The sequence below is a fragment of the Marmota flaviventris genome, chromosome 8, assembly GCF_047511675.1.
Source record: "Marmota flaviventris isolate mMarFla1 chromosome 8, mMarFla1.hap1, whole genome shotgun sequence".
Taxonomy (NCBI): Eukaryota; Metazoa; Chordata; class Mammalia; order Rodentia; family Sciuridae; genus Marmota; species Marmota flaviventris.
In genome coordinates this window covers 56,228,897-56,241,830 of record NC_092505.1, presented here as the reverse complement: position 1 = coordinate 56,241,830, position 12,934 = coordinate 56,228,897, and the positions used below count along the sequence as shown (strand labels likewise).

General features: G+C 49.4%; 1 protein-coding gene across 1 annotated transcript in view; it reads left to right on the top strand.

The window, feature by feature from the left end:
- Window positions 1–12,934, top strand: part of Pdia5 (protein disulfide isomerase family A member 5) — a 90,106-nt gene that overhangs the window by 64,831 nt on the left and 12,341 nt on the right. Inside the window, exons 12-13 of the mRNA XM_027936098.2 lie at window positions 8,746–8,816; window positions 9,320–9,480. Of these exons, the coding sequence (XP_027791899.2) occupies window positions 8,746–8,816; window positions 9,320–9,480 (232 nt within the window). The remainder of the gene's footprint in view (window positions 1–8,745; window positions 8,817–9,319; window positions 9,481–12,934) is intronic.

Genomic DNA, 12,934 nt, shown 5'->3' with positions numbered 1-12,934 from the left:
TCCCTCTGTGCCCTTGAACCTGGCCTGGACCTGGCTAGAGAGAGTGCTTTTTGTTTTCAGATAGCAGCTTTGTTGAAGCTGTAAGAAACATGGCATACTTTCAGATTTGCAAGGGTTGGAGTTGGAAAAAGGATAGCCAGGTAAAATACCAAACAGTTGCAGAAAGAAACACCCCAACAGACTGAAATCGTGGGGCTCAATATAAACAGCGGAATTTATTTTTATGACACTTAGCTAATTCTAAATGTAACGGATGTACATTTGTGAAGGGGTAACATAGGAAAGTATGGAAAAGAAAATTAAAATGATTCCTGGTACTTCCAGAGAGAACCCACAGACCGTCTTTGCAGTGTTGTCTCTGTGTTTGTGTAGTAAGTGCTCAGTCGCTTAGTTTCTTTACGGGTCCTAATTTGCAAAGCCTGGAGAGAGGGGGTCTTCCGCTTTTCTCCTGACCCAGGTGGGCCTGCCCAAGGTGGGTGCTCCCCTGGCGACTGAAGGTTCCAGAGGCAAATCACTTGCTTCTCTGCCTAGAACTTTCACGGGATGCCTGTGGAGCACATTCCTGGGTCCTCGGCAGAAGCACGTAGGACCTGGCTGTATATCCTCACTATGCTGAAGCTGGACCCATCTTGAGACTTCTACTGGCCCCCAGCTCCTTTACCCTCTCCCCAGCTTTCTTGCCATTCACTCCCCTGCTCAGCTTCTCTGTGGCCTCCTCATCTTCCTTCCCTCTCCCTCTCAGTGAATCTGTTGAAAGCCCACGTGCATTCTTCAGTGCACCGGACTCCTGGGTCATCAGTGAATAATAAGCATAGGTTAGCACTAGGCTAGACCCTCCACATGGGCTAGCTCCAGCCTGCCCCGGCTCACATTAAGATACTAGGTTTGTCCCAGGGGCCCTCTAGGAGCCAGGCTGGAGGGGTATGTCCACATACACAGTGCTGTGTGTGACAGAGCCCTCTCCTGCAGCCCTAGAGCAGCCTCCCTCTGGCTCATCCCCCCTCCTTTGTCTGGGAGGCTTCATACCTGGCCACCCTCTGGCCCTTGGTGCACATGGGACACGGGAGTCTGCAGCTCCAGGCTCAGTTCTCCCATCACACAGAGAACAAAGATGGGGTCTGCAAAGGGCAGCAATGGTTGCTGCCATTCCCTGGGACCTTTTTTCTTTGTGTGGTATTTTGTTTGAGAAGTCAGATTGCCCACTGTTACTCCTCTTCTCTTGCTGTTTGTTTTCTGTCCTTTTCCATGTCACTTCTGGGGAAGGACGTGGTGCAGTGATTGTGGCAGCTTGGTCAGCATCACTGGAATGGGTTGAAAGGAGCCAAGGGCATCCCTGAGAAGCAGCTTCGTCCCTCCACCAGGCCCACCAACACCCACGCAGGTGTGGAGGCCTAAGAAGAATCTGCTAGGGAGCCAGAGTCACCTGCCTGTCCTCCGCCCTGTGCTGCAGGAGATAACTGGAGGCACGCACTCTGCCCCCACCCGCCTCCTGCTCCATCTGCCCCTTGTCCTGGGCAACAGGCCTGAGAAGAGATGCTTTCTTTGGCCCAGCTCACCTCCAGCAGGTGTGTGCAAGAAGCCTCTGTGCCTGCCTGCCTTCCTGGAGCTGGGCTGTGTCTGGTGGCAGGTCCCTGTCAGGCTCCAGATTTCTTTCTCTTACGGTATTTTTTTAATCTTTATTTTTATCTAATTCTCAAAGTGATATATGATCTTTGTAGAAATTCAAAAAGGCACAGAGTAATATAAATGATGAAGGAAATAAAACTACCTGTAATTCCATTATCCAGAGATAGCCACTTCATTTTTAAGCCATCATTCTTACAAGTCTTTTTTTCTTATATTTTCCCCTGTTTTTAACTTTTAAAAATTAATGTCCAATAAAATTGACCTTTTTGTGAACATGTGTATACGTTTGTGTAACTGTCACGTTATAAACACCTTCATGCTATCACTTTTGCTTTTCTAATTGTCCAAATAATTTAAGAATAATATTAACAGCTTCCTCGTTGCTGGCAGGGCCAGGTTCAGGAGGTACATGAGAATCCAGTGCAATCAGTGGAAAACCACCCCCTGTTTTCCTGGGATTAGGCATTACTAAAATTGGCATGGCCTTCTTTCACCTTCCACAGTACTTCTACCTAAAACACAGGATTTTTGTCCTAACAAAAAAAGGAATATAATTATTCTCTGTTTATTTTTCTGTGATTCTGATTTTTTTTTCACTTATCACTAGGCCTTAAAGATGTTTTCATGTGAGTGTAGTCTTTTACTCATGCATCTTTTTTCTTTACACTTTCCCTATATTGTTCTCTTATATTTCCTTATGTAATTAAAAACACCTTTTTGTACATGCTTTTGGTGGCCATATAATATTCCATCACATAATGATGCTATAAATTGCTCAACCAGCACCATGATGTCGAGGGTTTGAGTAGTTCACTGAATTTCACATTATAAATCATGTTGCAGAGAACATTTTCATGCATAAGTGTTTGTCCATATGTCAGATTATTTCTTTAGGATGGGAGCCTGGAAATAAGAATTTAAATACTTTCCACGTTTTGCACTCCATAAGGGCAGGGGGATCCACTGTGCAAGAAGAAGGGCTGGTTTGCACTGGTTTTCATCAGTATGTGAATCTGCCTGGGATGTCTGTGTCAGTGAGTCAGCTTTAGTGCCTAGACAGCAAGAAAGAACCTTGGAAGAACCCCCAGGGTCTCTGTGAGGCCCCTCATAGTGGTCAAGCATCAGTGAGTCTAACAGTATTTGTAGGAAACCTATTCTTTCTGGTCCATCCAAGACAAGGTCCAGTAAGGCAGGAGCCAGGCTCACCTAAAACCCAGGTACTTCCCAGGGAACTGGCTACTAGGGATCTTTACAGATTAATGTGGTCCCCTGGAAAATTGTAATTCTAGTTCTGAGGGAAGTGCCATAGCTGATCTGTAATAAAATCATAAATGCAATTGCATTTAATGAAATGAAGAGGAATCTGAGGGCTTAGGATTGACAGGAGACCAACATTTCCACAGCCCAAAGAGAGTGTGATCGAGGAGTTGATGTGCAGACCTCCAGGCCAGATCACGAAACTGCGAACAAGTGCACTCACACAGATGGTAAAAACCCAACGAGGAAGTTTGGCAGTAAAACTTAATGGCCTGTCAAATCACAATGAGAACACTAAATGCAGCAGGCCAGAGCTCTGCTTCCCATGTCTCACCCTCCTCCGCTGGTTACCCTGCAGCCCACACAGCCAGGAACATGCCGAAGGCCAGGCCCAGGAGGCTGGGGCTCAGGTCAAGGCAGACATCATTTGTCACCCCGGCTCTCCAGGACAGGCAGGTGTCAGGGAGGGAGACCTTTGCTCAGCCAGGCCTTTCTCCTCCTCTGGGCCTGGCCAGTCTCATTGTAAACTCTGTTTTCAGACGTTTATTGCTTATCCTTAGTGTCTTGTTCGGGGCAGAAGGAATTGATGCTAGAACTGAAAATCAAACAATATCAAGAGAGCTCTAGGGTATGTATGGGAAATGCTAGAACAACACCAATAGATGTTGATTTCTGAAGACATTTCTAGTGAGGAGCGAGGGAAGCACACAGACGGTAGTGGGGAGGAGGGCAGGCATGTGCGGTGACTAACTGGATCGCCAGCTATGCCAAGCAGAGGTGCTGAGTCAAATCAGCAATCATCTGAGTGCAAGTCCTGACCCTTGCCCAGAAAACAGTAAGTTAAGCCTTTTGTGTTTGTTTTTAATCACTGTGACAAAATACCTGAGATAACCCCAAAGCAGGAGGTTTATTTTGGTTCACAGTTTCAGAGGGATTTTTCCCACGGTCCATGGGCGCCATTGCTTTGGGGCCTGTGGTTTCAGTACATCGAGGCTGGAGCACGTGGTGGAGGAGGTTACTCACCTCACGGCACTGGGAAGTGAAGGAAAGGAGGAGCTGGGGTCTCATGATCCCCTTCAAGGGCACGCTCCCAGGGACCTAGCTTCCTCCTGTTGGGCCCCACCTCTTAAAGGTTCTCCCACCTCCCAACAGCACATGGACTGGAAACCAAGCCTTTAACACTTGGGCCTTTAGAGGATGCTTTCCCTAACCATAGCAGTTGTGTGCATAGGTGTAAACATGAACCGTACCATCCTGAGGTTAATTCAGAAACTGTGCAGAGCACCGTCATCTGTCACTATCAGCTAGACATTGCAGCTGAGGGACAGACCGGACACAAGTTAGCGGGGCTGCTCCAGCTATTTTGAGTACTGTTAAGGAAATAAAGCTGGGTAGTGGAAGAGAGCTGAAGGGTGAGGCTCCTTCTGGTCAGGTGGTCAGGGAGGGTCTCTGTGGAAATAAAAAGTGAGCAAAAGCCTCAGTGATATGGAGTGAGCCTAACATAGACTGGGGGAAGACCATGTTCCAGGCAGAGGCAAAGCATATTCAAGGGTCCTGAGGTAGAACTGAGATGGGTGTGATAGGGGAGGAGAAGGGGGCCCGAGGCTGCAGCGTGGAGTATGGCGTGGACCTGGGTATGCAGGAGCCAGAACATGCAAGGCTGTGGCTACAATAAGGAGTTTGAATTTTAATCTCTCTGTGATGGGAAGCCCTTGGAAAGTTTTAAGCAAGGGCATTTGAAGTGATTTCTGTTTTGAAAAGGTACCCTGGGTGCTCTTAAATATCAGAGCACAGCAATGTAACAGTCTCAAGGCAACATAAAATTAAATGCCATAGAAATACTTGAAGAAATAAGAAGTATTTTGTAATGCTGGGAGACGTGTTGCATGTCTGTAATCTCTTAACTTGGGAGGCTGAGGTAGGAGGATTGCAAGTTCAAGGCCAGCTTTCAGCCATTTAACAAAGCGCTGAGCAACTTAGCGAGACCCTGTCTCAAAATTTTAAAAAATCGGTAGTGGTGGTGGTGGGGGGTGTCTAGGAATGTGGCTCAGTGGTAAATTGCCCCTTGGTTAAATCCTCAGTTTAAAAGAGAGAGGGTAGGGGGACTATTTTGTGATTAGACGAAAAATAACTCATTCATTGGGACTGGAGTGGACCCGGAAGAGTGCAGAGAGACCTCATCTGTCAGGGAAAGCGTTGTGATAAAGAGGTAGAAGCCCTGGTGGACTTATCACTTCGTCTCCCGGAACCATGATTTCTGGCTCTGTAAAACAGACATATTGAACTCTGCCATGAATCTCTTGGGGCTCCACAGATAGACTGTGTAGAAGTCTCCAGAAGATAGCTTTTTCTTACTTGGGTAAGTCTGAGGAGTTTCCTGGCACATACTCCAGCCATCTCTCCCTCCACGTGTGTGGCAGACCCCACAGGTTGATGGCCACCCCTCTCTGGCTGTCGCTGATGGAAACAGGCAGGGCAGTGGCACCAAAGGACAGGACCCTGGTTCAGAGGTAGCACTCTCTACCCCCAGTGCAAGGTGGATTCTCTAATCTTCAGGGGTCCTGCCACATGCACTGGGTCGTTTGGAAGCAGTCATTTTCCATTAGTGGCAATGGCTGCCTTTGTCTTTCCTCCCGTGATCCTTACTCCAAACCTACTGTCCACCTTGATCATGGGCGCTGCCAACAACTGGCCTGACTGTAGCGCCACCACATCATATTTAGGAGAGAGTGTGGTCGGGGGACATCTCCCGAAGCCTGCTGGGCATCTTTCCCTGGGCCAGCCTATCTCGGGGTGGTGCTGGGAGGACTCTGCAGGATCACCCTCTTCTTCTCCAGGGCAGCCTGGGCTCTTGGATGATGGACCTGCAGCAGCAGCAGTGCCTCTGAGCTTTCTTTTCTCAAGGTCTCTGTGCAGTACAAACCTCCTAACTCCACCCCAGTCAGCTTGGGAGCAGGAGAATGGTGGTCCCCTCCTGTAGGGTGCAGGGAGCTGTCAGCCTGGAGGTAGACCTGGGGCTGAGGGGGTAAGATTTGTAGAACATTTCAACCTGACCATAAACCCCCCAAAATGATCTCTTCCTTTCTTCTTATCCTAATTAGAATCAAATACTTTTTTAATCTTAGTTTTTTTTTTTTTTTGTGGTAAGTCAGTAGAACCTTCCACAGAATGTTCCATTTGCTGCTGACCTATGGAGTGGCATGGAAGGACACCAGTGGAATGGCTCTCCAGGTCCTTCCATGGACCTCCCCTAGGGAAAGGATTGGCTCAGCTTTGGGCAGTCTTCTGCCCTGGCCTCTTGACCTGGGATCTGAGTTCTATGAGCCAGTGAGGGGATTTGAGATCCCTTGGAAGTCATTCATGAAATTGGAGGTGTAGCTGCGTCTTTGTGGGGGATGCCGGGAGGAAATTCTGTTAGAGGCGGTAGCCCCAAGGCCTGCCACCGCCCTCTGCCCTGATGGAGCTCTCTCTTGTCTTGTTGCCTGGCAGGAGGGGCGGCTCTGGGTCTCCAGCTGGGTTGCAGGCTGTGCCTTCCCATCTGGGGGCAGGTTCAGTGAGATGGAAACACTCTGTGTGCTTCAGGTACATCCTGTTACACGGGCATTTGCCGTCACTCCGGGGAATCTGCTTGTAATCTGAGTATAAAATGGTTTCTGTGGGGAAAACAAACAACCAACTTGCCTTATCGACCCTTTTGTAAACTGATTGTTTAGAAAATGACACATGGATTATGATATCACTAGAAGTTCACTTATGGGAAATAATGTTCTTATTATTCAAAATAGCGATGACCTTCATCCCTCTACAAGTCCTGGGACAGGGCGTCTGAGCCTTAGGACAGTGGCCCCTCCTTGGTCTCAAAGGCAGAATTCCCACTGCTGAGTGGGGCCTGGGGCGTCCCTGTTCCTCTGGGCTGCTCTTGCTCTGCCGAATGGGGTCTGGGTGCTGCCCCTCCTACTCCCCTCCACGGGTCCTGTCATCTGCCTCCTCCAGAAGTCTTCCCAAACCCTCTACTAATTACTTAATTCAGTATGTTCTTTTCTTGCCAACCAATAAATACTTATGTTTCTATTAAACGGTGACCCTTTTTGCTGTGGAGGTACAAGGTAGAAAACCCCCAGGCCCTGCCTTTTAGGTATCACAGTCTGGTAGGTGGAACCCTGCATGATGACAGTGTAATGCGTGTACAGCATGTGGCAGGGTCCAAGAAAGAAGCCTTCAGCTCCTCAGGGTGTGGGGGATGGGGACAGGAAGTGCGTTTTCTGGTTCATCTCTTGAAAGCGCTATTTCCCTCTCTACTAAAGACCATGTTCCTCTCTATCTTTAAATGGGAAGAGCCTCCCCTCTCCTCCGCATTGCGGCCCAGCTGGAGTAAGGAGCTCCCTATGCAAGTGTTTGGTGCTCTCTCTCCTTCCTGCCCACTGGGCCCTGTGGACTTCCAAGCTGAGGAGTTTGTGGTGTCACTCTGCCACATACCCCCTTGGGAAGAACCAACATATTGGTGTAGCTAAGAACTGCAGCTGCTGCCCGGGCTGGATTCCGTCCAGGTCAGTTTTCTTGACTGTGTCCAGTCCCCAGTGCTTTTTCCAGAGGAGGGGCTTGACGGCACTGTCTGGGAATTTGATGATCTGTTAGGTTTTATGTTACCAGTAAGTGGGAGTAGCTACTCTGAGGCCCCTTGTCCCTGGGAGGGGCCGGACAAGGATGGACTGAAGAATAGAATGGAAGGAGTAAGGGGGAAACTGACTCTCGTCACAGTGACCTTGGAGGAGAAACAAGAACCTTCATCCCCGCTCAGGGCTCAATGGAGGCTGATTCTGTGGCTCAGGTGGCTCTTGGAAGGACGTGGGAGGTCTCTGATCATACAAGTCTGTCTTCCGTGCCTCTTGACTCTCTTTGTCCTAACAGTCAGAATTTCTGTGCTGTCGGCTCCCACATAGTAGCACACCCCAAGAAGGCTGAGTTACATCTTGGCATCCGCTGAGCCTGGTGTATGCGGGGTGCCCATGCAGTCAGTTCCCCTCCAGAGCAGCCTGCGGCCTTGAGTCAGTCCCGATCGTCTCACCTCGTCACCCCTCCAGCACCGAAAGCCAGAGAGCACTCTTTCTATGAAAATGAAGAGTTTACCCCAACCCTGATGTCATCTGCACATAGTGCCTGTTTCCTTCCTATGTTATTCTTCATGACATCCGACTGCATTCATGTGGTTGTGAGAAAAGGGCACAGCTGTCTTTGTCCCAAGAAAATGCTATTCATTTGGAAACAGGAAGTCAAATCTTTTTGTCTGTTGCATCATAACCCCTCTCCTGTGGGGACAACTAGAACTTAATTTTCCCTGGGAAAAATTCACTTTTGCTTCTATGAGTTCTTATTCTTAACTCAGACCCAGACATGATGGGAATAGGAGGCATATGTTTCCCATGCCGTGGCCTCCAGCTGGGTTACTTGGATTTTCAGCCTGGCTCTATGACCTGTGGTTGTGTGTGCAGCTAAGGGCAGTCCCCACTCTCTTGGTGCCTCAGTTTTTCCATCTGTAAAATGGAGATCCTGTCAGTTCCTACCTGTAGGGCCAGCGTGAGGATATAAAACACTAGATCAGTGCCCGGCACACCGGGGCTGTATTCGTGTTGCAAGTGTTGTTATATAGTTGTCTCATTTTTGTCTCTTGGGCACCCTGCCATCCCAGCCCACCCCAATGGATTAGGCTGAAGAGCTCTTTTCTCTGAGCTGGCATCTGTCTTCTTTTCTCTCACGTACTCCAGATTCTGGGAACGGGGTCAGTCTGTTTTGGGGAGGCAGCACAGGGGACATCACCAGGGTCTTCGCGCAATGGAAATGGTTTCTCTTGCTCTCCCCCCACAGGGTGTGGACACTGCAAGAAGATGAAACCAGAGTTTGAGAGTGCAGCGGAAGTCCTCCATGGAGAAGCAGAAGTAAGCTTCTTCCCCTGACTCCTCCCCTTTCCCTTTGAAGAGTCACTGACACATAGAATCATTACAGCGACATCCCCTGCGTGCCCTGAAAGCAGCTCTCCCAGTCCCTGGAGGCCTGCAGTGCTTCTGTGTCCCTCGGTAGACACATCTTGGTTGGGACATGTGGGGTCCCCACCAGGGGTGGAGGAGGACAGAAAGCCTATGGGGCCGTGTTCCCATTACCTGTCCAGGTGACCTCTGCCTTCTCCATCTTTTCTCTGGGACTTTGATATTGGGAGCTGGCCCTAGTCTGCCCAGCATGGTTAGTGGGGCAGTTTCAAAAACCTCCTCTCAGCCCCTGCCAGTGTTCAGCTGTTCCCTGGGATCTGTGGCTCCTGGGGACCAGGCACCCCAGTTAGACTTTGGCAGGACCAGGAGGGGTGTGGGGCCAGCATCTGGGCTCCTCTCTCCAGCAGCACCACGTCTGAGGCTGTAATGCATGGTTGGCCTTTCCCCCATCCCAGAGCTCTGGTGTCCTTGCAGCTGTCGATGCCACTGTCAACAAGGCCCTGGCAGAGAGATTCCACATCTCAGAGTTTCCTACGTTGAAGTATTTTAAGAATGGAGAGAAATATGCAGTGCCTGCGCTCAGAACAAAGAAGAAGTTTATTGAGTGGATGCAGAAGTGAGTTTTATGATCTTAACGGCACATCCTAACTGCTGGCTATCGGCCACTGGAGACTCCCTTGAAAAGATGAAGTAAACTCTGTGGCTCACAGTCCTTGGCCCAGGGCTCACAGGAGCCAAGACAGAGTTGACATCCTTGGTCCTAAGGCCACCTCTCTCACACTGACCTCATGCCAAGCCAGCGGGTTCCCAGTAGCCCCAGTGGATTCAGTTTCACCAGATCCACTGTTTCCTGTCCCCCTTGAGTCTCCCTAGCCCCACAGTTCATCATCTCTATTGAGCTCCTCCCATTTGAGTGAATGAAGGGAACACACGGCTCCTCACATCCAGAGCCGCCTTCATTCCACCCCAGGTTTGCTGGTGGTTGCTGGGCCTCCTATAGTGCCCACAGAGTATACTGCTGTAGTTTGGGGTTTAGGGTAAGCTTTCAAAGAGCCCCCTTAGCCTGTGTGTTAGTTTACTAGGGTCACCAAAACAAAAAACATGAATTTGGAGGGGACACAGTTCAACTCACACAGCCTGCAAGTCCAGAGAACCTACATAGCTTTGTGATTATTGACCCAAAGACCCAGGGAGTTTAGAGCCCATGATGGTTGGCATTTCCTCCTCTGTGAGGGGGCTAACTGGGCCCAGTGCATAGGTGCACAGAGACAGGGAGGAAGCCTCCAGCCATGCTTGAGTACAGGGCACAGTTGAGCGACCTTCTTCTGCCTGCCCCACCCCACCCCTAATGGATTCGAAGGTTCACACAGAGCTTGGGTATTTCAGGAGGTTTCCTCACTTCAGCAGTTGGGGAAGGTAAAGTAATAGAAGACATTCCAGCCTTTGCCGAGGTCCCTAGTACACAGGGTAGTGATGCCCATGTGCAAAGCACAATGAAAAGTCACAAAGCAACACAAGAACTGTGCAAAATAACAGCTCTTCAATTGACGTACTTGGTCAGGACATTAGTCCTCCAACTTGATGTAAATTAGCATTCTGTGGTGAGAAGTGCTTTTTTAAGGCCGAATTCTGGGACTCCCATTCCTGAAGCTTTGGTTCAAGAGGTGTGAATGGGACTCTCCACCACCATGGTGTCTGGGGGAAAGCAGCACACAGAACAGGAGCAGAGTTGGCACTAGCAGAAGACAACAGGCTGAGGGCCTGGGTCTGCCTCTCCCACTTTATCCTGCTCGTCCACTTGGGCTGGATCCTAAGGGAAGGCAGGCCTGTGTTCAAGGGACCAGAGGGAGTGACTTGCCTCCAGAAGAGCTGGTGCTTGCTCCTCCTGAGCCTTCTGGTGCCTGGTATCTACGATTCATTCACACCCGCCATTCCAGCCATGCTCTGGGTGGCACTGAGGCATGGAGGATCAGGTCACAGGTCCTGGTGATGCTGAGGGATTCAGAGCGTTAATCATTGCTCATCAGTGCTCCAGAGTCCTGCACACAAGTGGTAAGCACAGGTGCCTCTGTCCTTCCTGTGCATAGTCCCCACCACTGAGAACATGAAAAGCATGGTCTTCATGGACTGTGAGACCTGCTCTCCGAATATGACCCTCAGCCATGTACTTGACCCCTCGAAGCCCGTTTCTCCTCTGTAAAGTGGAGACAGCACTTCACCCGTAGACTTCTCTAGGGAATTAAGTGTGAAAAGTGCTTAGCATGATGCCTCTCGTGGAAATACTCAAAGGAGGTTGTTTTTATGACTGACTGGAGCTGTCAGGGCGGCTTTGACTGACAGTGACAAGCGATGATACCACTGAGCCTTTGTAGAAAGCTTTCCCATCTCTTTTTCTTTTGCCTTTTCACAGTGCTGGGGATCAAACCCAGGGTGCCACACTTGTAAGGCACGTACTGTGCCACATCTCCTGTCCCTTGCTTTTCTAACTCACACCTGTGTCATCACAAATCCTACTGAGGAATTTCTTTTTTTAATAAGAGTTTTTATTCCTGTTTCATTAAAGAAGAGAAACTTGGGTGCAGAACCATGAAGGACCCTGTCCAGGGACGAATTGTAGTTCTTTCAGGCACATGGAAGGGAGCCTCCAGGTGGTACACGGTCAGCAGGTGGCTCTCGGGTAGAGGATTGAGGCTTCTTACCCAGACGCAGGGAGAGCAGACGGTGCCAGGTGAGGTGCAAGGTGTCTGCCAGTGTCTGCACAGGTGGCCAAGCTGCAGGTGACTGAGACGTGCCTGTAGGCCGGCAGCCAAAAAAACCAATATTCAGGATAAGGGAAGAGCAGAAAGGTCAGGTTGGTGGTGTCATCCATGGAGCCAGGGAGCCTGAAGGACAAAGGGAGGAAGACAGGAAAGGGGGGAGGGACCAATCTTGGTCCCAAGCTCAGGAGTGCTGTGCCAACATGAGAAAGTTGGGGGAGGAAGACCAACTTGGAGATTCAAAGGAGGAGCAGGGAAGAGTGAGGTGTTCTAAGTCTTGGTGGGTTGGAAGTAATAGCGGGGCCTCTAACTGAAGTGGGTGAAAACCACCTGGAGCCAGGCATTAGGGCTTCAGTTACCCTCAACTGTGGGTGTCACTAAAGCCATGCAGAGGGATGACATCTTTTTTGAGAATTGCAAAGGCTTGGAATAGAATTGGAAGAAAGGGCTTTGTGCCAGGTGGGGGACACGGTTGCTTTTGGTGCAGAGAGGGCCTCAAAAAAAGTGAGTATGGTCAGAGTAGCTCCGTGCCTGGCTGGCTGTGCACCAAGCCTGGCAGTAGCTATGACGAGAGTGCAGGGGGAGGAGGAAGGGAAAGAGGGCTGTAGAGGAGGGGGAGCAAGAGCAGTAAAAGCTTTTAAATGACCCTGCAGCTCCCTGATAGTTGGCTTTACTGTAACAAATATCTGAGATCATCAACTTAGAAAGAGCAAAGGTTTATTTTGGCTCACAGTTTTGGAGGTTTCAGTTCGTGAACTTCAAACCCAGCAGTGACCTAAAACCTCCCACTAAGCCCCACCTATTAAAAGTTTCTGCCACTTCCAAATAATGTCATTCTCGGGAACTGTTACTTCCAACCCACCAAGACTTACTTACATTACTCTTACCTCCTCCTCCTTTGCACCTCCGAGTTGGTCTTCCTCCCCCAGCTTCTTTAACACATGGGCCTTTGGGGAACATTCCACAGCCAAATCACAGCAAAATTTCTGTATCCTCGTGTGAGGCAGAGTGGAGGGAACCAGCGGACAGGCATTTATTTACTGCCTGTCACTTATTAGAGCTTCCAGGTTCTTAGTAAATGCCCATTGCTGCATCAAATAGGTGCTTTACATGAACTGTCTCTGCTCTTCATTGATAACTGCAGATGTAGGTGCCACTGCGTTCATTTAACAGAAAAGAAAATAGAGGCTCAGAGGGATTTAGTGACTTACCCAAGATCACACAGCAGGCTAGTAATAAATACAGTTTTGAACCTGGGCCCACCATACTTCTTGGCCTGTGCTAAGAACAAAAGCTTTGGAGAAGAAGATGGTT